The sequence below is a fragment of the Ictidomys tridecemlineatus genome, chromosome 15 (genome assembly GCF_052094955.1).
Source record: "Ictidomys tridecemlineatus isolate mIctTri1 chromosome 15, mIctTri1.hap1, whole genome shotgun sequence".
Classification (NCBI taxonomy): domain Eukaryota; kingdom Metazoa; phylum Chordata; class Mammalia; order Rodentia; family Sciuridae; genus Ictidomys; species Ictidomys tridecemlineatus.
Window position 1 is genome coordinate 60,749,265 of NC_135491.1, and position 23,730 is coordinate 60,772,994.

The window sequence follows — 23,730 nt, forward strand, 5'->3', positions numbered from 1 at the left end:
ATGGTGCGGACGCCTGCGAGAGGCGGGCCCCGTTGCGCACTGGGGCCTCGTGCGGCGGCGCGCCCAGACCCGTCTGCGTCTGCACTGCGCATGCGCGAACCCGGCAGCGCCTGGGGACTGGGGGCGCGGCGCTCCATGACCTGTCTGCGTCGGCGTGCGCCCTGGCGGCGCGAGGTCGCAGGTGGGCGATGTCGCACCGGCTGGCGGCGGTGGCTGGCAGTCGGGCGGTGACCGGGCCGCTTTCGGTGCTGTGGCGATGCGGCGCCACGGCTGCGGCTGGCGCCAGGGCCCTCGGCACCGCCCAGCAGGTGAGCAGGCCGGCGCTGCCGTCGGGGCGGCGGCGGACGGGGCGGGGCCGCGCTCGCCGTCGAGGTGACGCCATCCGCGTGCGCCGGCCACTGCGCGGACGGTGAGCCCCCGCTGCCTCCGCGGCCCCGCGTCGTGCCACCCGGGCTCCTCCCGCAGAGTCGCCCTGCGAGCCAGGTCGATGGTGCTCGTGAAGGTGTCGTGAAGGGCTTCGGGCTTCTCCGTCCCGCGAGCCCTCGTGGAGCCGCCAGATCGCCCTCATAGTGGCCGGTGCTGGAGCTTTGTCCCGCGGTCCAGCACCAAGGTGCTGTGGGCCGTATCTCACAGAAGAGGGCGAGCACGGGGCATTCCACGTTTTAAAGCTGTTTTACTTTTGTTCTGTCCATCCTAGTGGACAGCAACCACATTGAGTTTTGATCTCATACACGAATGCAGTTTTTGGTTTTTGATTCTGGAAAGTTAGGTTTTCAGTCTACAGTAAGACAGAAGGATTGCATGGGTTGATTTTTTTTTTTTTCGTTTGTTATGTCTTAAAGAATGAATTTTTCACAGGGCGAGGTGGCGCCCGCCTATAATCCCAGCGGCTGGGGAGGCAGGAGGATCGCGAGTTCAAAGCCATCCTCAGCAACTTAACTAGCCCCTAAGCAACTCAGCGACACTCTGTCTCTAAATTAGATATTTAAAAATGGCTGGGGATATTGCTCAGTTGGTTAAGTACCTCTGGGTTCAATTCCTGATACAAAAAAAAAAAAAAAAAAAAGAACTTTTCTCTCTTTGTGTCTATTCTTTTGGGAGAACACACCTTAGTTTTGTCTCCCTCCCTGTTATCAGTGTTCCCTCCCTGGAATCAGTGTTTGACCTGTGTTGCATGTCCACATTGTAGAGGGCTGTTCTGGTTGTTAACATGTTCAGAGTCAGTAGTATAGTGAGTATGTGTGAATTGGTATAGCACAGGTGAGTCCTCAGTCACTGAACTGTCGTGAACCTCCGTGTTTTTACATTGAAGAAGGAAGTTGGGTGGTCTTTGAATTCATTCCCAAGCCGAGTCATTCTTGCTTATCTTTTAGGCAAACTTATCAGTTGACAATTCACTAGCCAGAGAGTATGAGGGTGAAAAAGAGAGGCTGTAGCAATCTGCCTTAGAGTTGAAAGATGTACCTTAGCACTCAGCACTCCTCAAGGGAAGTCTATGTTCTTGAGGCTTCCATGTGGTCATTTTCATTCTACAAGCTGCCTGCACAGTCCTTGGGCCTTTAGAGTTTACATGGTGTGTAAAACAGTAACCAGACAATAAACGAGTATACCTTGTTCTTGTGGAGTATATGAAGTATGAAGGAAAAGGAGGCAAAATCAGGGGAATAATGAGAAGGGAATGGAGGAGGGATGCATGTATGTGATTTGCTGCTTGGGGAGAGGGGAGGCAGGCTTGTCAGGTGGAATAGCCAAGGCATTGCCTTAGGGTAGGTGCAGCTGGTGTGTTCTGTGTGGTGTGTTCTGTGTGCTCAGAATGAAGAAGTGGTTAGTGAAAGGCAGTGCAGTCCGAGGTAGGGCCTTGTAAGCCTGGGAAGGTGTCAGCTGTGTGCTGTGTTGTGTAACTGACCTATAAGGGTCACCAGACTTGTACAAGAATGACTAGAAAGGGACCTTGGTGTGCCCAGCTTCATGTCCTGGCTTTGCAGAAACCAATTTTAACAAGTTTTCTACTATTAACTGCAAATTAATGGCAGAAACCAAATTTCAAGAACGGGCGGGTAGCATGTACCTGTGATCCTAAGGACCTGGGAGGCTGAGGCAGTAGGATCACGAGTTCCAAACCTTGGCAATTTAGTGAGACCCTGTCTCAAAAAATAAAAAAGGCCTAGGGGTGTATTTTGGTGGTAGAATGCACCTGGGATCAATCCCTGGTGCCAAAAACAAATAAAAAAATCTGTATGTTTACATTTACAGTGAGAACTACATTTGAACTGTTGTTTCCTACCAAATCACACACAGAACTAAATCATGATTTGAAACAGAGGAATTGGTTGTTTTATGAAGTTTTGGAGGCCCAAAGGGTCATATTTTCTACCTCTAGGGTATACACCTCTCAGTATCTATGAAATTAGTTACTAGTGCCAAAATTGCTTCCTACTTTGAGATGGTCTTAGAGAAACCAGAGAAGATTTGGGAACCAGAATTGTCATTGCACACCTCCTGCTACCAGTTGTCTTAATTTTTGCTTTTCTACCTACTTTCTTAGGCTAGGTTGTAAGGATTGGATGAAGTCACTAAGACATATCTGGCCACTATCCAGTAGTGATGTCTTGTACCTTTTGTCTGGATTCCCTGTTGACCCGCAGCTTTGGTTCCAGAGTAACGTCAGGGTAACATAGAGCCATTTTTTGTTGTTCAGTGTGTCATGTACCATCCTCAAAAAAGGTGCTGAGAGGACTTGCTGCAGCAGAAGTCCTTGTCTACCTGACACTCTTTACTCTTGATGATATGACATCATCACCTTTTCTACCAGTCTTTCCTTTCTGAACTTGCTTGTTTAGGTTTACCCTGATTTTAATATCTTTTTTGTGGCTTATTTTATTTTTTAGTCCACTGAGGCTGTTGATAGGATGTTTGGATAAATAAATTAGCACTTTACCAATTGGGGGATGGATTTACTTTAGAGTGATAGTCTACAAAGCTTGCTTCTTCCTCATGTTGACAGCTGAAATAACATGAGTATTATCACCTATGGGTCTAGTTTCAGTATAATAAAATATTGGAGGGGCTGGGAATGTGGCTCAGGCGGTAGCGCGCTCCTCTGGCATGCATGTGGCCCGGGTTCGATCCCCAGCACCACATACCAACAACGATGTTGTGTCCGCCGAGAACTAAGAAATAAATATTAAAAAAAAATTCCTCTCTCTCTCTCTCTCCCCTCTCTCACTCTCTCAAAAAAAAAAAAAATATTGGATACAATCCAAATTCTTCAGTTTTGTTGGAATTTTGTTGAATACAGTTAATACTGGGTTATTGAATGTGCTTAAGTTTTTTTTTTTTTAAACAGTGTGTTGCCTTTTACTTTGGTAGTTTTTCTTGTGGCTTTTGAATTGAATTAATGACAAATCTAAATTGCCTCTAGTTTTGTCCTTAACTCATGTATCAGGTAAGGTTAGCAGCTCATGGTAAAAATTGGCATTTTCCTCACTGAGGGTTGAAGAAATACAGAGGTTCTAGAAAATTGTGTGCCTTCTTGACCTGACAGACATTAACCTCCTAGCTGATCAAACATAAATCATAAGATTCTTTCAGTATTTTTTCCTTATTATTTTGTTTTTTATAGTGCTAGGGATCAAACCTAGGGCCTCACACAGGGTAGGCAAGCACTCTATCACTGAGATACATCCTCCTCAAATTTTCTTTTTTTCCCCCCAATTCTGAGGATTGAATCCAGGGCCTCGAACATGGTAAGCAAGGGCTCTACCTCTGAGTAACAACCAACAACCTTAAACCTTTTTTTTTGTTTGTTTCCAGACAGGATCTTGCTAAGTTGCCCAGGCTGGCCTCCAACTTGTTATCCTCTGTCCTTATCCTTCTGAGTAGCAGGGATTACAGGCATGTGCTTTCAGGCCCAGCCTCAGTATTTTAATTTTGTGAGATTTGAGTCTTAGAATCATGTTTGGTTTTGAGCTGCATTAGTTAGGGTTAAGGCCTTATGCAAAAAACGGTCAGTTCCCTCCCCTGCTTTGGGATGCAGTAAGCTTTAAAAATTCATCATGCATTTCTGCAGTGAATATACTTTATGTTTGTCCTGTTTCGACTATTTTTAAAAATATTTATTTATTTATTTTAATGGGGTGCTGAGGATCGAACTCAGTGCCTCACATGTGCGAGGCTGGCACTCCACCACTGAGCTACAGCCCCAACCCTCAACTAGATTTTTAATGCATATTTAAGCAGATAAAGAAGGGCAGCAAGCTGATACTCAGCCCACATCCTGTTTCTTGGAACCACTGTGAGGAAATGCTGCACTGTGTTGCAAAGGCAGGTCATCTGCTAATTCTCTGTCCTCTTTCAGTGCCACCAGGGGATCCGTTGTCAGAAGCTGGCTCTGCAGGGGAGACTGGTGCCATTTTCCTGGTGGCTGTGTTCAGAACCATCCAAAGGTACTTGCCTGTCTTTTCTAAGTTAGCAATATGAGGTTTACAGGGACCAGTGAAGCTTCTTCAGAGTGTCTCCTCCCACAGTGACTAAGCAGGGAGCAAGGGGCATGACAACTAGGAGGTCCCCCTTGCCATCTTTCCTAGTTTGCATATTGAGCCACAATACATCATCTTCATGCCTTTACTGTTTTGATATCTAGAGAGACTGGAAAAAGAAACTCTTTTCAGAAGGAAGGTGCTTGGTGAATCTTTTGGAAGGCGTGGTAGTAAACCTTTATTCTGCATGTCTGATTTTGAGAGCCAGCCAAGCCTCGTATTTGAAAAGTAGACAGATGATAAGATATGTAAGCTGTAGTCATCTTGGAGCACATTGAACCAGTTAGAGCCCTGCTCTTCAGAGCAGGCTGTGGGCCCTGGCTTAGTGCTCTCAAAAGCACCTAGAGATCTGGCAGGGGCTCTCCAGCCCTATGCCAGTGTTAGGACCCTGGGCTGTGTGTTGAGTGGGGTAAGTAAGGAAGCAAGACTGAAGATAATGGCTCCATCCTGATTTGACTGTAGTGTTGCTTTTCTGAGTGGGACTTTTCTCTCAAAGTACTTCCCCTTCATTTTGTCTCTAAGGATTTGAAAAATTCTTTAAGAGGAGTGGAAGAAACACAGATTCAGAAAAATCAACAGTGCCAAAAAAAGGTAAAAGGGTCAGTTTGATAAATCAAAATAAAGGTTCATCAACATCTAAAAAAAATATTAAAATAAAAAAAAATAAATTACATCATGGCTTGATGATGTGGATTGGTTTTGGGGATTAGTGTAGTCAGTATTTGTCAGATTTGTTTCTCCTGCAAAAAGTTTCCTGCTGCTGGGTGCAAGGAGGACATCCAATCCCAGCAGCTCAGGAGGCTGAGACAGGAGAATCACAAGTTCAAAGCCAGCCTTGGCAACGGGCAAGGCGCTGAGCAACTCAGTGAGACCCTATTTCTAAATAAAATATAAAATAGGGCTGGAGAGTGGCTCAGTGGTTGAGTGCCTTTGAGTTCAATCCCTGGTACCAAAAATAAGTGTTCCGCCTGTGAGCATTAAGTAGGAAGAGATGGGTAGAAGCACTATGGGAGGTGTGCCCACATGTTTTGCTATGAACAGAACATTTTTTGAAAACTTGTGTTTTGTCCTTAAAATTTGTGCAAAATTTTACTCTCTCATGATTCATTCTGCCCTTCCTTGGGTCCTCCTGGCTTTCTCTGGTCTTGCATGGAATTGTTGTGGATTGTTGGTGTGGCAGTGTGTATGGAAGGGGGGCTACCTGTGTCCTGGCTTGTTTTGTCCTGGAACTTGTATGATTGCTGTAGAAGGGGCTCACAGGAATCCACCTCCTAATGTTATCTACTGTCACAAAATGTACCCACGGGTCCAGGTTTTCCTGAGAGATGAACTCTGCCTGAGGGGAGGTGGCCTGTGTTCTGGTTTCTGGAGTAGGGACTACCTGTGCCAGCCTACATCTTGCTTTTCTTTCTTCCTTCCTCTCCCCTAATTACAGCCATGTTTATTAGCTAAAAATGATTTGTCATTAAAGCTCAGGTCTGAAGCCAGCAAGGGCAAATTGGAGGGATTTTAGATGTATCGGAAGCTACTTCTCAGCAGTGTCTTCTGGCATCTTCCTTTTCCTGTCTGCTGTTTGTTTCTGAAAGGCGCCAGGGTAATTAAAATTTTATGATGGAAAACGTTACTCTGTTCTCTGAGTCCTCTTTCTGTGAAAAAGTGTATATAATTATTTTCTGAAGTCACACTTTGTTTTTTCCTAGAATCTGGTGAACTAAAGAATGCTGAGCCTGGAGGAGATGGAAACAAGAGAGGAGGGAGGCAGGATGGCTTTGCCTGGTGGAAACGGATGCAGAAGGTTGGTGTGCATCTGAGTGTGCCAGACCCAGCCCCCTGTCACTTCTCCAGGGGTGCTGTTGCTGCACGACTGAGACTGCATCGCACTTGTCTCAGTCTGTTCCTTAGACTGGATGATTTTTAAATAGCTTGAAATTTATTGTTCATAATTATGGAAGCTGGGAAGTACAGGGTCAAGGTGCTGGCAGGTCCAGAGTCTGGTGAGGGCTTGCCCTCAACTAATAGATCGTGGTGTCTTGAACATGACTTCCTTCAGTGGGACCAGTACTATGTCCTCCTGTGGTGGAAGGGACAGACTTTTCTCCTGCCCGTTAGTAAGAGCACTAATCTCATCCATGACATTGGCGCCCTTGTGGTGTCATCACCAAGTCCCCATTTCTTACTGCCATCACCTTGGGGGTCGAGTTCCAACCACAGAGATTAGGAGAAACGAACTTTTTAAACGTGCCAAGACTTCTGTCTGCACTTTGAGAATTGCAGGTAAGAGGACATGCTATGTGATGTTGCAAAGGCAGAGCTCTTGGTGGGTTTGCTGCTTCTCCTGGGGCCTCTGGTGAGCAGCAGGTTTGTTGTGCTGTTCACAGTGTGCAGGTCTTTCCTGCTGAGAGCAGCAGCTGAGCTTCCCCACATGCCTGGTCCCCCTTGGGTACCATGGGAGGGCAGGGTTTGGTGACTCCAACATCTGAGAGGAGAAGTTTCGTTGTTCATGATGGCTCAAGGGTAGAGCTCTGGCTTAGCTGAGCCAGGACCGAGGTCTGATCTCCAGTGTAGTGAAAAACAAACATATAATCAAAAGAAAGGAACACCTGCATCTAATTGCAAAATTTGTTATCTTTTCTTCCACAGGGCGAGTTCCCCTGGGATGACAAGGATTTCCGAAATCTGGCCATTTTGGGTGCAGGTGTATCTGTGGGGTTTTTCTACTTCTATTTTCGAGATCCTGGAAAAGAGATCACCTGGAAACACTTTGTCCAGTATTACCTGGCCAGAGGTCTGGTGAGCGAACTTTGTCTGCCTGGGAAGGTGCTGTGGTGGTATGCCCTTGCAGGAGACAGGTGGTGCCCCAAGAGTCAGTCCTGCTGGGGGGTGTCCTTCATGCCTCAGTTTTGTTTTTCCAGGAGATACCCCAGCAGAACAGCACATCATGATGTCTTCTAAGACAGTTCTGTTTGTCTCCTGATCTTTGACTTTTGTTCTCATTCCTGATTCGGGATTTTTTCCTTTCCCCTTACTTTCTGCTGCCAGCCACTCCTTGACAGTGGACTGTGGCTTGGTGACCGCAGAGGAGCATGTGGCACCAGCAGAGCCTCTCTTGTGTGTTTTTCCCTTGGGGTGCTGAGTTGGGTGAAGTACTGCTCAGGCTTCCGTGTAAACCCTGTATGAGTAAGTGCCTTCCCTCTGTTGCCCTCAGAAGAGTGTTGGCTGGACCCAGGCATTATTAAGAGCTGAAATTTGGTTTGATGAAACTCCTGTTTCCCATTAAGGTTTGTGGCCACAGCCTTTGTGTCTAACCACAAGGCACATGCCTATCTTCAGAGAGGCCCTTGGCAACTCTCCCTATGGTGGAAGGGGACAGAGCTGCTGCAGCCCTTCCCTGTCTGTGGATCTTCTACCTGTAGGCGTGGCTGTGAGGGGGGTGAGGCAAGTGTGGTGAGCCCAGGATGCCTTTCTGTGCCTGGACTGGACTGCTCTCAGCACTTCCTTGAAGTCTTTTCCAAGTGTCTGACCTGACAGTGATGTGTTATTGTGGTGGGAAGGTTGTAGGATTGAACGTGTTCACCTTAGTCACATGGCCCTAAGTCCTTGCTTTTGGAGCAGTGATGATATTGTTGCTGCATGTAAGAATACACATTGTGCCCTCAAGTTGCTTCCCTCGGATTGCTTCTCTGAGGGGCAGGCTAGCCTGCTGTGTGGTTGTGTGTGGTGGTGACCACAACTGGGGAGCCTGCAGGAGTACATTTCCACCCTGCTTGGCACTGCTTCCCTGTGCTGCCTTTAGCTGGCTGAACAGGGTGGTCTGAATCAGCTGGGTTTAAGACTCTGCTAGACTCTGCTGTAAGACTCATTCCTGTTTCTCTGGGGTTTTTAAGCCAGTCTGGCATGATAGTGCTCAGATACACCAGATTTTAGAAACTAGTCTTGAATTGTTTCCTGTTGATTAAAATGGAAATGAATTCAGGAAAACAAAGCTTGTACTGAACTGTGAGTGTGTGTGGGTGCAGGTGGGCCTGGGCTGAACTGCCCAGGGTCTGCCTGAATGTCCTGCTTGGCCTAAGCCGTCCGGTTCTCTCTCCCAGGTGGAGCGGCTGGAGGTCGTGAACAAGCAGTTCGTTCGCGTCATCCCTTCCCCTGGGGCGTCTTCTGAGGTGAGGGCTAGGTTTCAGGCTGGGTGGCTTCCCCTCCCCCAATGACATACAGTTTTAATTTTTTTTTTTTTTTTTAGTAAGATGCTTCCCCTAGTGTCCAGCAATCCCTGTTGATGTGGTGGTTTATGTCATTGACCTGTGCACAGTCTTGCTTTCCAAGCAGGATAGGAACTCTTATGAGACTATAACCATGGTTCAGTTTTGCCAAGTAACATGTGAGAACCACTTATCAAGGTTTGGGAAGAGGAAAGAATAAAAAGACAAAGACGGAAGGTCAAAGGCAGACCTCAGGCAGTTATCACAGCATTTCATCTAGAACTTAAAGCCTATAATTTTGTGGGATCTGAAATGAGGGAGTGTCTGCTGTTTTGTAGTTACCATTGGAGCTTGCCACAGGGTGGGATTTGTCCATGTGTCGAGATAGGGGCTAGGAGAAGAGGCTTGCTTGGAAGAGAAGTTGGTAAATGGGAACGCAAGCTGTGGACAGGTGTGAGAGTGTGTGTGTGTGTGTGTGTGTGTGTGTGTGTGTGTGTTAGGGCGAGTCTCAGGGGAACACAGAGGTGCACCTAAACTTGCTCTTGGTCTCTGCAGAGGTACGTGTGGTTTAACATCGGCAGTGTTGACACCTTTGAGCGGAACCTGGAATCTGCTCAGTGGGAACTGGGGATTGAGCCAACCAACCAGGTTGCTGTGGTCTACACCACTGAGAGTGACGGGTGAGTGGCAGGGGTGAGGTGGACATGAGACACTTTATTCTTGGGCCTCTGATTCTGAACACAAAACAAATACTGTTGAATCTCTTTTGGAATTTTGTATGTCATAGTATGTGCTAATCTTTACAGTGTCTGTAGTAAAAGAGTATATATTCATTTGGTCTGGCTTAATTTTTAAAATTTTATATTTACTTTTTTGAGGTGGAGTCTTGCCCAGGCAGATCTCAAACTCCTGGGCTCAAGAAATCTTCCTGCCTTAGCCTTCCAGTTAAGTGGGTTGCAGATGTATGCCATGGTTTAGCGTAGGTCTTAATGGCAAGAGAATTTAAGCAAAGAAATATTTATCTAGGTAACCTTTAAAAAGCATTAAATGGGAATAATAAGACAAAGATGCTATGTGTTGTAGCACATTACTGTAGTGCAGATTCCACTGTGCAATGGAACCCTGTGGGAGTTCTTTGAAAGTGTGCTGCGATCCCTGCACCCTGACTCCCACTGAACCGTTGAGTCAAAGATCCAGGTGAGCAGTCTCTGCTCACTCGCACACAGACAGACTTGCTTCCCACAGATCCTGCGTCAGCTTGCTCTCTGAACCTGCATTCCACCCCCAGTGTATTCCTGCCGTGCTTGTGGACTTGAGGGCAGACCCATCTCTAGTGCTCCTGTGTGCATCCCAGGACAGCACACAAGTGTGGTCCTGCTCTCATATTTGCTACTTAGGGACATCATTGCTCTGGCCCTTCCTCCGGCTTGGAAACTGAGTGGGTAGAGTTTGAGCTCAGCACCAGCTGTAGCCAGGAGGGTATGAAGGGTCGGTGTGGTGATGGCTTAGTTGGTTTCTTCTAGACAGGGCAGAGTGGGAACTGCACTGAGAACGAGGAAGGTGAGTGTCTTATCATTTTTTGCTGCTGTGACAGAAGACCAGAGAGTGGGTAATTTGTAAAGAAAGGAAACTGTCTTACAGTCTGGAGTCCAAGGCTGAAGGGCCATATCTGGGCAAGGGTCTTTGCTGCATCATAATGTGCTGGGGAGAGAGGTTGAGAGGGAGGGTAGGACTGAACTTTGCCATTTTTATGACTGATCCATCCCCCACAACTTCTGTTGTGGTGACCTTAATCCCTTCCTGAGGGCCCAGCTCTCACCATCAGTTGCCTCTTGAATGGCCTTCACCTTATACAGTTGGGTTCCAACATGAGTGTGGGAGACGGCAGTCACACCCTAGCAGTGAGGCAGACAGGGCTCTGGAGGTGACTTACAAGTGCTGGTGGGGAGGCCTGCGGGGCCTCAGTCTCCCGGTGCAGCTCCTGAGTGTTCCTTGGGGTACTGCTGCGTATGGCGACTGGGGTTTTGTTCTTACTGGCTCAGTTGCCACGTCTACTGGTTGGAGCTGAGGTGTGTTCTAGGAGCTGACAGTGACTAGAGCCACCTTGAGGGGTGGTGGGATTGGGCCTCTGGAGAGTGTAGGAGCAAGTATGGTGCTGTGATGGGACTGGTCTGTGGACCTCACCTGTGAGGAGCTGCATGGGGTCTGCAGCTCCTTCTGGGGGAGACGTGGGTTGGGGCATCAGTGCTCTTAGAACTGGGGAGGCCGAATTTATAGACAGACCTTGACACTCTTCCAGAAGAAACTGCCCTTTTGTGCAGCAAATCCTAGAGTGGGTTACTCTTCCTGCTGAAGGTGATGCTGCTGACATGATGAATGGTCTCCTTGGTTCTCAGCTCTTTCCTGCGAAGCCTGGTGCCTACTCTTCTCCTGGTTGGCATCCTGCTCTATGCTGTGAGAAGGGGTCCAATGGGGGCCGGGCGCAGCGGACGAGGAGGGGGCCTCTTCAGCGTTGGTGAGACAACAGCCAAGATCCTAAAGCACGACATCAATGTGCGGTTTGCAGATGTGGCTGGCTGTGAAGAGGCCAAACTGGAAATTATGGAGTTTGTGAATTTCTTGAAGAACCCCAAGCAGTATCAGGACTTAGGAGCCAAAATTCCAAAGGTACTGATTTCAGAAAACAGTCATGCTCTGAGTTCCAAGTCAAAGCCAAAGATTGCTGTTGTTCAGAGAATGAATATCAGACAAATGATTTTTCCTTGAGTTTATATTTTATTAATAACAATAGAGGATGGAAATTTGTAGAACAGAACAGTAAAAATCCTCTTATCTTGTATACAGAGATATGATAAATTGTGGTATAAAGGTGTATTAAGAATTGTAATGCAAAAAACAATAATAAAAAAAAATCCTCTTATCTGTTAGACTTGAGACCACAAGTCCTAAAATTCTATAATGTTAGGTCTATGAAATGGACATGGGAATATGTGTGATTTTTTTGTTTCTTTTTCTAAAATTTAAAACACAAATATACATTCCTTTACTGGTCTTCATTTAGAGGCCAGTCATTGCTTTGAGTTTAGTTCCAGGGATCAAAATCCTTTGTTAAACTGGGTGTGGTGGCACATGCCACATGTGGTGGCACTGCAGTCTGAGGCAGTACCTGTGTATTTTCGTGCATTCTGTCATACTTTTCTTATCTATGCAGCTCAGGAGGCTGAAGCAGGAGGATCTGAAGTTCAAAGCCAGCCTCAACAATTTAGTGAGGCCCCAAGCAACTTAGTGAGGCCCTGTCTCTAAATAAAATATACGAAGGGCTGGGGATGTGGCTTAGTGGTTGAGTGCCCCTGAGTTCCATCCTCCCCAGTCACACCTCTGTTGAATTGTCCTGTGTGAACCACATCTTTTCTTTTCTTACCAGGGATTGAACCCAGGGACATTTAACTACTGAGCCACATCCCCAACCTTTTTTATTTTTTATTTAGAGAACGAATCTCGCTGAGTTGCTTAGGGCTTTGTTAAGTTGCTGAGGCTGGCCTTGAACTTGAGATCATCCTGCCTCAACCTCCCAAGTTGCTGGGGTCACAGGTGTGTGCCACCATGCCTGGCTGAACCACATATTTTCTGCAAGTTTTTTTTTCTCAGTAGAAGCAAGAACTTGCTTAGGTGCAGTCTGAAGCAGTACCTGTGTATTTTCGTGCATTCTGTCATACTTTTCTTATCTATGCAACTTGAAAACATTTTATAAGACAAATTTCCTTTATTTTTTAATTATTCAGAGCTCTCACCTTACTTTATTTACTTTTTTTTTTATAAAAACCTCTTTTTAGTAATATATAAACATAATATCTTTATTTTGTTTATATATGTGGTACGGAGAATCGAACCCAGTGCCTCACACATGGAAGGCAAGCGCTCTGCCACTGAGCCACAGCCCAGCCTTCACCTTAGATTTTGAAGGAGTTTAAAAAAACTCTGTTTTGTTAGTTTGTGTAATATCAACTTACAAAGTTAGAACAAGTAGCCTCTGTGGTCAGGTTTGGGGGCAGACACAGCTCTCTGGAAAGCTGGTGGACAGCACAGTGCAGGAGTATGCAGCCAGACAGCCGTGTATCCTGGGGCTGGTGGCAGCCTGGGTGTCCTGAGAGGAAACCGCCCTGGCAAAGCTGGCTGCAGTACAGAGGGCCAGTCAGTCCACTGGTGCCTTTGTGTGGTCATGGACCCATTTAGGGCTCGATGGAAGCTTGGATTTTTTTACCAGGAAGATTGGTATCCTGTGTGGTCACAGAAACTTCAAGTCCTCTCTGCTTTCTGGACCAGGCTAGAAAGTCCTGGTTGAGGTGGTTCTTAGATGACACTTAAGCCCTTTCAGTAGCTTTGTGTTCCCCCAATTCCTCCCTACACATTGGGCACCACTGGACAGTTTATTGTGATTAATATACAAAAAGATTAGCAACCATTGTGAACCAGGAATTCCAACCAGGACACTGGATGTGTCTGTTTTACAGTTGGTGTGTGTTGGGGCCAGAAAGCATGTGGGTGTGGCAGGTGCAGAATGGAAGCCTTCTGCTTCCTGGTGGAACTTTGCCAAGTCGCCACCCAGCTGCCTTGCACCTCTGTTGACAGCCAGGTGCTAGAGTGGGTGTGTCTCACACTTATTTTATATGGTTGGTTCTGGGTGTTTGGATTTACTGGGGAAAATGTGTCTGCTGGAAGGAGTGGGTAAAGGAGTCAGGTTCCAAGGGAGGCCTGTCACCTCGAGTATGAGTCTCCCTTGTCAGCCAGGCTGGGCTCCTGCGAGTGGAAGCTTCTGTCAGCCTGTGTGCTACATTATAGGCTGGTTTCCCCAAATCATCACTGCCCCCTGCTGGGAGTCTGTCATGAAGAATTGACTACAGTCACGTAGATGTGTTTCCTGCGCATAGGAATAGGACATGGCATGCCATGGATATATCCTGCCCCTAGAATGTTCTTATGCCTGCAAGGATGGCTCCTGAGACTTTGTGTCCTGTCCCATGGCATATAAAGATCATCCATGTCGTGGGCTATTATGTATCAGACCCAAATGTGCCATGGAAAAGGAAGTGCTCTGTGACCACATTTGGAGGACGCAGGGCTCCACATCTTGTGGGTTTAACAGCTGGATGTGGTGTTCATGTCTGTAATCCAGTAACTCTGGAGCTAAGGCAGGAAAATCACAAGTTCAAGAGCAGCCTGGGCAACTTAGCAAAACCTTGTCTCAAAATAAAAATGGGCTAGGGGTGTGGCTCAGCAGTAGAGTACCTCTGGGTTTAATCCCCAGTACCACAAAACAAAAACAAAACAATAAAAAAAAGATCTGATAGCAACCCAGCATTCTTCTTATTGGTACTAGGGGTTAAACCCTGGGCAGTTTACCACTGAGCCACATCCCCAGCCCATTTTATTTTTCATTTTGAGTCAGGGTCTCATTAAGTTGCTTAGGGCCTTGTTAAGTTGCTGAGGCTGGCTTTGAACTTGTGGTCCTCCTGCCTGAGCCTCAGAATGCCACCATGCTCAGCTGCAATCCAGCATTCTTGACTAGAAATGGAGCAGTCCATCCCCACCCTGTAAGTTTCCTTTCAGTTTTCAGATATAACTGTAATCCATAAAATAAAAATGGAGTTGTGTTACAGGAACGTGAATTAGTATCGTGTTTTGTTTTGTTTCCAGTACTGGGGATCAAACCCAAGGAGCTTTACCACTGAATCACATCCCAGCCCTTTTTATGTTGAGATAAGGTCTTGTTAAGTTGTTGAGGCTGGCCTTGAATTTGTAACCCTCTTGCTTCAGGCTCCTGAGTAGTTTTTGGATTACAGTTGTGCCACCGCCCTGGTGTGAATTGAATTTAAATCTTAAGCTTGAATAGAAGAAGGTAAGAAAAAGGTAGAAGAGCACATTGAACACACAGATGTCCAACCTGGATACCTGCAGAAGTGCCTTTAAAGAGAGCTGTGCCCTTCAGACCAACAAGGCAGCACAGCTGGATAGTCTTGCTGTGGCACAGTTCCAGCCAGATGGCCGTCGTGGTTCACGCCTGGTGGGCGTGAGAGCAGCTTGGTGATAAACCTCAGAATGTATTCCGGCCCTTGACCCAACAGCTCTGCTTCTGGAGTTCTTCTGAGTTAGGTTACACGGGCTTCCATGTTCCATGTTACAGATTTCTAGTCAGCTGAGTGGGAAGTGGGGTTCATGTTCCATCTGTTCCCTTTGAGAGCCAAGTGTCTCTTCTTTGTTGCAGGGAGCCATGCTGACAGGTCCACCCGGTACTGGCAAAACACTTCTTGCCAAGGCGACTGCAGGAGAGGCCAGTGTGCCCTTTATCACTGTGAATGGATCCGAGTTCCTGGAAATGTTTGTCGGTGTTGGACCAGCAAGGGTAGGTGAAAGGGTGATCAGCTTCAGAAGGTGCCAGCCACTTCTTGACGAGGACTGGTCACCTTGTTAGCAACAGACTGTGTGACCCTGACAACAAGCTGAGTACATCCCACCTGTGAGAGCAGAAGGACAGGGTCAAGGATGTGTTGCTACGCTGTGTGTGTGAGAGTAACAAAATAGACTCTGGGTTCCTCTTCTAGGTTCGTGACATGTTTGCAATGGCCCGTAGAAACGCTCCTTGTATCTTATTTATTGATGAGATCGATGCAATTGGCAGGAAGCGAGGCCGCGGGCACCTTGGAGGCCAGAGCGAGCAGGAAAACACGCTGAACCAGATGCTCGTGGAGATGGATGGTGAGTGGACCCTTAGCAGGAGGCCCTCCTCTAGCCTCTTGTTTCTGGAAGGGTGCTCCTCGGCAGAGAATCCCCGATGCCTCTATTTTAAGGAAGGCCACTCTCAGGCACGCAGTGGAGAAGGCCGTATTGATCCATGTAGCAGCCCCCACTGTGCAGGGGCAGAGTGAGGCAGATGCGCTTCTCTGGGTGGGGGAAAATCAGCTGAGAGCAAGCAGACGAATGTCAGTCACACCTCGGATGGAGCAGAAACAGCTGGGCTCTTCCTGCTTGGTGTCTTGTCACCCCTCCCACCCCCCCAATATCTGGGTCTTTCCTTCTCGGGGAGGTATGTTTACCATATAGGCCAGGTGTTTCTTTTTCTTCTGTTTTTTCGTACAACTGGGGCATTCTGGTACTGAGCTACATCCCCAGTCCTTTTTATTTTTTTATTTCGAGACAGGGTCTCAGTAAGATGCCCAGGCTGACCTCAAATTTGTATCTTCCTCCCTCAGCATCTTTGGTAGTTTTGGTTACAGGGTGTCACTGTGCCCAATTTATGCCGTTTTTTTGAATTTGGAAAAGCTTTCATTGGCTCTTTGGCTTCAAAGGGTTAGAGGGTCAGGTCGGGTCCCTAAGACCACCCCTGACTTTGATTTTTTTTCCAGAGTCACAAGCTGATCTTGTAGTTGAAAAGCTGTGTTTCTTTTGCAGTGAAAGTACGTGCAAAAAAACAACCAGGAGGGCCAGGTGCAGTCAAACCTGTAATCCCGACGGCTTTGGAGGCTGAGGCGGGAGGATCAAGAGTTCAAAGACAGCCTCAGTAATTTAGCACAGCCCTATGCAACTTAGCGAGATTCTGTCTCAAAAAAGGGCTGGGGATGTGGCTCAGTGGTTAAGTGCACTTGAGTTCAATCCTTAGTACCAAAAAAAAAAAAAAAAAAGCGGAAGGTACATAGGACAGGTCTAGGGGTCTAGGGAAGGCCAGGCACAGCTTCCAGAGTCCTCCGGAATGTGACAGCACGTTGAAGTGGTGTTGACCTGGGAGCCGGTGAGAGACTCAAGGCTCTAGGGTTTCACTGGATGCTGGTCATGTGGGCACCCTTTGTCTGGCACATAACAGGATGCTCCAGAGGAGGGCGGGTGTTCATAGACCACATTGTTGCAATTTGGGTACAGGGAACCTGTCTTGCTAGGGGATGGTGGGAGTGCTCCTAGAGTCGCATCCCCCAGGAATCGGCTATTTGCTGATGTTAGAGGTGGCCCTGTCTGAGGACAGCAGTCAGGCCTGGGTTCCTATTTTTCTGTGTAGGCCAAAATTGCTTCCAAAGTTTTTTATTGTCTTCAGAGTCTATCAGCAAATGTGCTCTCTTCTGGAGGGCTGGACTGGAGAGGACTGTGGGCAGGAGTGGGTGGACGCCTTGCCACCATCCTGTACCCTCTTCCTTGGTTGGCATCCCTGTTCTTTGCTCCTCCTTGCCCACCCTTGGGTAGTCCTGCACTGTGGTCTTGCTGAGCATCATGTGGGGTTGGGCAGGGGGAACCAGGAATGAGTGGTGAGGAGATCCAGGTGCTGGGACTTCCCACAACCCTGAGGTGGGCTGTAGAGTCTTCATTTAGCTGAGGCATGTCTGGCTTCCTGCTGGCAGAGAGGCACTCAGCTGACACAGGAGGGGACAGACTGGCAGGAGCCAGGGTGAGTGACACTGCCCAGGAAGCAGAGAGGATCCTCAGTCAGGTTGGGCCAGCCAGCTGGGCAGGGCCTCCTGCCTGCCTGATAGCCCTTGCAGTGTGGTGTGGAGTGAGCAGAGGGAAGCAGCAGGGAAGGAGATGTGCTGGCTTGGGTCTTCCTGGGGCTCACCGGTTCTCTCTCCAGGGTTCAACTCTACCACCAATGTGGTGGTGCTGGCCGGCACCAACCGCCCTGACATCCTTGATCCAGCCCTGACGCGGCCCGGCCGGTTTGATCGCCAGATTTACCTTGGTGAGTTGCTTAGGTACCTGGGTTTGGTCCTCAGCCTCTGGGGTTAGAAATTGGGTAGATTGTTCGCCACATATTTGGAGACAATTTTGATGGGGATCCTGAAGTAAGTAAGATAATATTTTGAAAATGTGGAGATACTCAACTACCCCATGGTGCTGCTGTGTTATTATGTCAAAATGTCACTGCAGTGCATGTAGGTGGGCATTATGTAGCAGACTTGTACTCTCCAGCTTTTGTTTTTGTACCATATTGTAAAAAAATAGTTTAGAAGACAAAGAGTTTGTGCCTCGCCCTTCACCCTGACAACCCGCTGTCTTTGTCTTCCCTGACACTTTCCCACTGGGACACTAGTCCATGTGGGTGCTCTGGGCAGCTGGGCAGTGCTCATTTTCCTTGCTGTCTGGTTGGTTACATGGCCTGGAACTGGATTTAATATTGGTCGAGGCAGTTAGGGTGTTTCATTGAGTTGAAGAGCTAAACACACATGCACTTTGATCTGTCCTGCCATTGCACCCTGGCTCCAGCCAGATGACAGTGGCAGAGTGTGCTCCTGGCTGGCCTTGCAGTCGTGTGAGGTGACTGTTGGGGACCCTACTCTGAAGGTCCAGTGAACACAGAGCTTGTGTGTGTCTCCCTGTTTCTTCACTAGGCCCCCCTGACATCAAAGGCAGGTCCTCCATCTTCAAGGTCCACCTGCGTCCTCTCAAGCTGGATGAGAGCCTCAGGAATGATGCCCTGGCAAGGAAGCTGGCAGCACTCACTCCAGGCTTCACTGGTGAGTGTTGCTGGGCTGAACGTGCACCCTGCCAGGAGCCAAGTACGCCCAACTGGTGGCATTTGGCAGGTGTTTTCTGTGCCTTCGTATTTGGTCCTGGCAAGTGTCCACTCTGCTCTGTAGAACATTGAACCTGTTAAGACATTCAAAGGCCTTGGGCATCTTCTCCCCACAGCCTATTGGTGCCCGCTTGAGTTTGTTTTAAATCCTGTTCAGACTTAGTAAGGACGGAAAACTGAAGTGAAGACACATCACACTTTGGGATGGTTCCTCTGTGTTTCTGTAGCAGAAACCCAGTCTCTTGTGATAACATTCTTATTTTCCTGCCAGAGTGGTCTGAACCCTAGGCATGGGTGCGGACCTCTCAAGGGGCTCCCTGCCTACTCACCCTGTGAGCAGCCTTTTGTAAGCTTTAGTGCCTCATCAGATCTGAGCAGTCAGAGGAGAACCAGAGAAACTGAAGCTGCGGCAAAGGAAGTTAACCACTCCATAGAGCAGAAGGAACAAGGGTGAAAAGCAAAGCCTAAGGGCCTGTGGTGCATGCTGCAGGGACCAGCATGCATTGTGGAAATTCCAGGAGAGTTGGGGGCCTGGGACAGAAAGAATGTTCAGAGCAATAATGGTTCAAAACGTCCCACACTGGATAAGACCCGAACCTGCACATCTGAGAAACTCTGAACTCAGAAGTAAGAATAGGTTCAGAAGAGGTCCAGGGAGACACATCATAATCCATCTGTTAAGAGCCAAACATGAGAGAGTCTTGAAAGCAACAGGAGAGACAGGCATGTAATGAGGGAGTCACAGCCAGCTTCTCTTCAGGAACTGTGTAGGCCAGAAGGCACTGACAAGAGGTACAGGGTGCCAGAAGAAAATGTGTCATGGGGCTGGGGTTGTGGCTCAGTGGTGGGGCGTTTACCTAGCACGTATGAGGCACTGGGTTCAGTCCTCAGCGCCACGAAAAAATAAATTAATGGGCTGGTTGTGGATCAGTGGCAGGGCGCTTGCCTAGCATGTGTGAAGCACTGGGTTTGATTCTCAGCACCACATATGAATAAGTAAAATAAAGGTCCATTGACAACTAAAAAAAAAAATTTAAAAATAATAAAACTAAGGTTTTGTGTCCACTTACAACTAAAAAAAAAATTGAAAGAAAAATTGGTCAGCTGAGAATTCTATATCTATATCAAGAATTCTAATTCTATATCAAGAATGAAAGAGGAACTGTTACGTTGTAGATTTTAAAGACCATGAAGGAGTTTACTAGTAGGCCTCCCCTGTGAGAAATGTTGGAGGAAGCTTCAGGCTTTAGGTTAGCAATGACAGGGACTGAAGTCATGTGAAGAAGTGGCACTAGCAAAGGAGGATAATCAAGGCCAGTATCGTTAGGGTTTATAGTTTTTTGATAGCATTTAAAAAACAAATGCATGAAACTCATTATAGATGAATGCTAATGAGCACACAGTGTATAAAGATGTGGTCTGTGAACCATATGCACAGGGGGAAGGAGGAGGTACAGCGGACAGAAGTTGAAATTCAAGCAGAAGTATAGAGGACCCCTTGTAAAAGGACAAAGTGGGACTCACACTGCCCTATTTCCGAACTTCTTATAGAAGTGTGGCAAACAACAGTGTGGTCCTGGCACAAGGATAGACATAGACCACTGAATGGAGTTAAAAGTCCAAATAGAGGGGGAAAAAAAAAAGTCCAAATAGAAACCCACCTGTGCATTTATGGTCAGCTGGTTTTTGACAAAGGTGCCAAGAGCATTCTATGGGGGAAAGATTAGTCCCTTCTACAGAAGTCCTGGGACTACTGGATTTCCAAGGAGGTGTTAGACCCCCTACCTGACATCATATTGAAAAACAAGCTCAAAGTGGATAAAGCATATATTTAAGAGCCAAGAGTATCGTAATTTGTGACAGCTAAAAAGCAGAGCCACCTCGGTGTCCACTCACGGTGAGCAGATGAAGAACAAGGGCATAGGAAAGGACGGCTTTCATCTGTAAAGAAATGAAGTACCGGGCTGGGGATGTGGCTCAAGCGGTAGCGCGCTCGCCTGGCCTGCGTGTGGCCCGGGTTCGATCCTCAGCACCACATACCAACAAAGATGTTGTGTCCGCCGAGAACAAAAAAATAAATATTAAAAAAAAAATTCTCTCTCTCTCTCTCCCTCCCTCCTCTCTTTAAAAAAAAAAAAAAAAAAAAAGAAATGAAGTACCCAGCGGGGCACAGTGGCACACGCCTATATCCCAGTGGCTGGGGAGGCTGAGGCAGGAGGATCGTGAGTTCAAAGCCAGCCTCAGCAATGGTGAGGCTCTAAGCAACTCAGTCTTTAAATAAAAGACCCTGTCTTTAAAATAAACACAAAATAGGGCTGGAGATGTGGTTCAGTGGTTGAGCGCCCCTGAGTTCAATCCCCTGTATCAAATAGAAAAAAGAACAAGAAATGAAGTACCCATATTTGCTACAGCATAGACGGAGCTGTGAAATGTGCTCAGTGAAGGATGCCAGGCACAGAAGAGCCACATCTGACATGACCCCAGTGATAGGAAATGCTGAGAATGCAGATCCGTGGGTGGATGGGTGGGAGTGGGATTAAGTGTGAACAGGCATGGGGTGTCTCAGGTATGGGCAGTGTCCTGTAACTAGATTGTGCCCTAGTTGCACAGTTTGATTTTACTAAAAATCAGTGACGTGTATGCGTAAAATACACACTTGTATGGTATGTGAATTATTTCTTAGTAAAGTTGTTTAACCAGGAAATTTGGCTAAAAATAGTGACGAATGATGAAATGGTTCCCGCTACCTTGCAGTTTTCCTCTAAAGTCTAACCCTGGCCTCTGCCTTGAGCACACCTCATCTGGGTGTCACTGTAGCTGTCAGGCAGCACTAACCATCTCTTCTTCCTGGTCAGGTGCTGATATCTCTAACGTGTGCAATGAAGCAGCCCTGATTGCTGCCCGCCACCTGAGTGCTTTTGTCCAGCAGAAGCATTTTGAGCAGGCCATTGAGAGAGTCATCGGAGGTGAGCCCACCCGCCCCCGGGGAGGAGAGGCATTTCCAGCTCTGCTCCTGGCAGGCCCTCCCCAGCCCAACCTCACTTTTGCATATGGAGACATGATTAGTTTTCTAAGCCAAAATATGGGTCTGTGGATCTCCCAGCAGCTTTCCTGCCCTTGGGACTGTGTGCAGTCCATCTGAGGGTCAGTCTTAGATGTGGAAGGCAAAGCAAGTCCTCCCTGAAGGGAGGGGAGGAAGCCAGAACGGATGGCAAGTCTGAGGAAGCCTTTGGGAGCTCTCTTGGCCCAGCACTGCTGAGGAGTGTGTCAGTGTCGTCTTCAGCTTGGCGGGTAACTGCCATCTTCAGCCAGCAGTGGGCGAGACGGTCCCCTGCAGTTTGGGGAAGCCCAGGACTCAGCTGGGCCAGGCAGGTGGCAGCTGGAGTTAGCAGTGGGTCAGGGTCTTGTAGGGCCACCAGAGTTGCCAGAGGCTGCATGGGCTGGCCTGGCTCTTCTTGGTGCTGTTCCTGGAAATGGAGATTGTAGAAGCAGCAGGAGCACATCCTGATGGTCCTGCCCCATGCTGAGACAAAATCAGCCAGCTGGGAGGTTATCCTTGAGCTTTGTTTTCATGTGATTTTTTTTTTTTTTTTGACATATAATATCTACTAAGTAGCTCAAAGCAAAACCCAGAATTTGTCAAGGGCATTCTGGGGGCTGATGACCCATGCAGCTCAACATGTGCTGCTCTTGTTTGCTTCTCTGTCCTGTCACTGTGGGGCTGGGCTGTGAGATCTTTGGGAACTGCCCTCTTTGTTCCACCATGCTTGGGTTTTGCCTCTTGTCATGCCCCAGAAAGGACACAGTACCTCTGACTCACGTTGGCTCACAGCTGCTTCTTGAAGCAGCCTGTGCCTGAGGAGTGGGCAGTAGGGTGGGGCAGGGAGGTTGGGTGGGAATGTCCCCTAGAACTAGGACATAGCGTGGAGCTACAGTTTGGGGCAGCCCAGGCCTCTGCCACCTTGTGCCCTAGAGGGAGGGACTCCCAGGTGGGTGTTGGGAATCGAGTGTGGCAGCAGATCCAGGCCCTCAGTCTGGTGGGGTGTAGGTTGAGCTTTTCCCCTGCCTCTCACTCACCTGGGAATGTGATTTGTAGGCTTTGAGAAGAAGACTCAGGTCTTGCAGCCCAGTGAAAAGACAACCGTGGCCTACCATGAGGCAGGGCACGCAGTGGTAGGCTGGTTCTTGGAGCATGCAGACCCCTTGCTGAAGGTGGGTCTCTTGTGCTGAGTGTGTCTGCCCGTGGAGCCTAGGAGTTACCTGCTCGTGTGCCTGGCGGTCCAGCCAGTTCATGTGGGCACAGCCCTCCTGGGGGTGACCCTTTTATTTTTCAAGGAATGTGCTGTTCTTGAGTCTGTTAGATTCCTTGTGGGGGCAGGGGGAGAAGAAGCATTAGGAAGGCAGAGCAGGGTGTGTTGGCTCTAGGTTGGGCCTCAGCCACTGACTCCTGAGAAGTCAATCCAGAACTTGCTTTGCTCCTGGGCGTTGGATTTGATCCCTGTCAGAAGAGGTTTCCATAGCAACCTCTTGAGCTGAGCCCCTAGGCAGGGCCAGTGCATTGCTCAGGGTGACACTTCCTGTCGGTGGTGGGGCTTAGGCCCAGGGCTGTCTTCTCCAACTTGTAAGGGGTGAGCCCCTGGCCAGGGCTGTGAGAGGGTGTGTCTGGGCTGCACTGGGGTGCTGCTGGGGGACTGACGAGCTTGTGGCCCCTCTTTTGCAGGTGTCCATCATCCCCCGGGGCAAGGGGCTGGGGTACGCCCAGTACCTTCCCCGTGAGCAGTACCTCTATACGCGGGAGCAGCTTTTTGACCGCATGTGCATGATGCTGGGCGGCAGGGTGGCTGAGCAGCTGTTCTTTGGGCAGATCACCACTGGGGCTCAGGATGACTTGAGGAAGGTCACCCAGAGCGCCTATGCCCAGGTAAAGAACAGCTGTCCTGTGAGTGGCTCCTGGTGGCTGTGTTGGGGGCGGCTCACCCTCTGCTCCTTTTGTACTTGCAGATTGTGCAGTTTGGGATGAGTGAGAAGCTGGGCCAGGTGTCCTTCGACATCCCCCAGCAAGGTGAAGCCCTGGTTGAAAAGCCGTACAGTGAGGCCACAGCCCAGCTCATTGATGAGGAGGTGCGGCGCCTCATTGGCTCTGCCTACGACCGCACCCTGGAGTTGCTGACTAGGTGCCGGGAGCAGGTGGAGAAGGTGAGGGGGACCTATGGCCAGGGAATGGGAGGGAGTCCCCTTGTAGCAGCCTGACAGATGGACTGTCATCTCCAGGTAGGCAAGCGGCTCCTGGAAAAAGAAGTGCTGGAGAAGGCCGACATGGTGGAGCTGTTGGGCCCTCGGCCCTTCGTGGAGAAGTGCACCTATGAGGAGTTCGTGGAGGGCACTGGTAGCCTAGAGGAGGATACATCGCTTCCTGAGGGCCTGAAGGGCTGGAACCAGGGACGGG

At 48.4% G+C, this 23,730-nt stretch overlaps 1 protein-coding gene across 1 annotated transcript in view; it reads left to right on the forward strand.

Moving 5' to 3' along the window:
- LOC101977589 (mitochondrial inner membrane m-AAA protease component AFG3L1-like) overlaps nucleotides 1-23,730 on the forward strand; it is a 24,672-nt gene continuing 942 nt past the window's right edge. Inside the window, 17 exon segments of the mRNA XM_078032880.1 lie at nucleotides 1-308; nucleotides 4,358-4,445; nucleotides 5,061-5,129; nucleotides 6,239-6,333; nucleotides 7,179-7,328; nucleotides 8,630-8,698; nucleotides 9,290-9,414; nucleotides 11,131-11,401; nucleotides 14,997-15,134; nucleotides 15,334-15,487; nucleotides 17,343-17,450; nucleotides 18,100-18,225; nucleotides 21,140-21,250; nucleotides 22,381-22,496; nucleotides 23,005-23,205; nucleotides 23,286-23,480; nucleotides 23,556-23,730. Of these exon segments, the coding sequence (XP_077889006.1) occupies nucleotides 189-308; nucleotides 4,358-4,445; nucleotides 5,061-5,129; nucleotides 6,239-6,333; nucleotides 7,179-7,328; nucleotides 8,630-8,698; nucleotides 9,290-9,414; nucleotides 11,131-11,401; nucleotides 14,997-15,134; nucleotides 15,334-15,487; nucleotides 17,343-17,450; nucleotides 18,100-18,225; nucleotides 21,140-21,250; nucleotides 22,381-22,496; nucleotides 23,005-23,205; nucleotides 23,286-23,480; nucleotides 23,556-23,730 (2,311 nt within the window). The 5' untranslated portion in view covers nucleotides 1-188.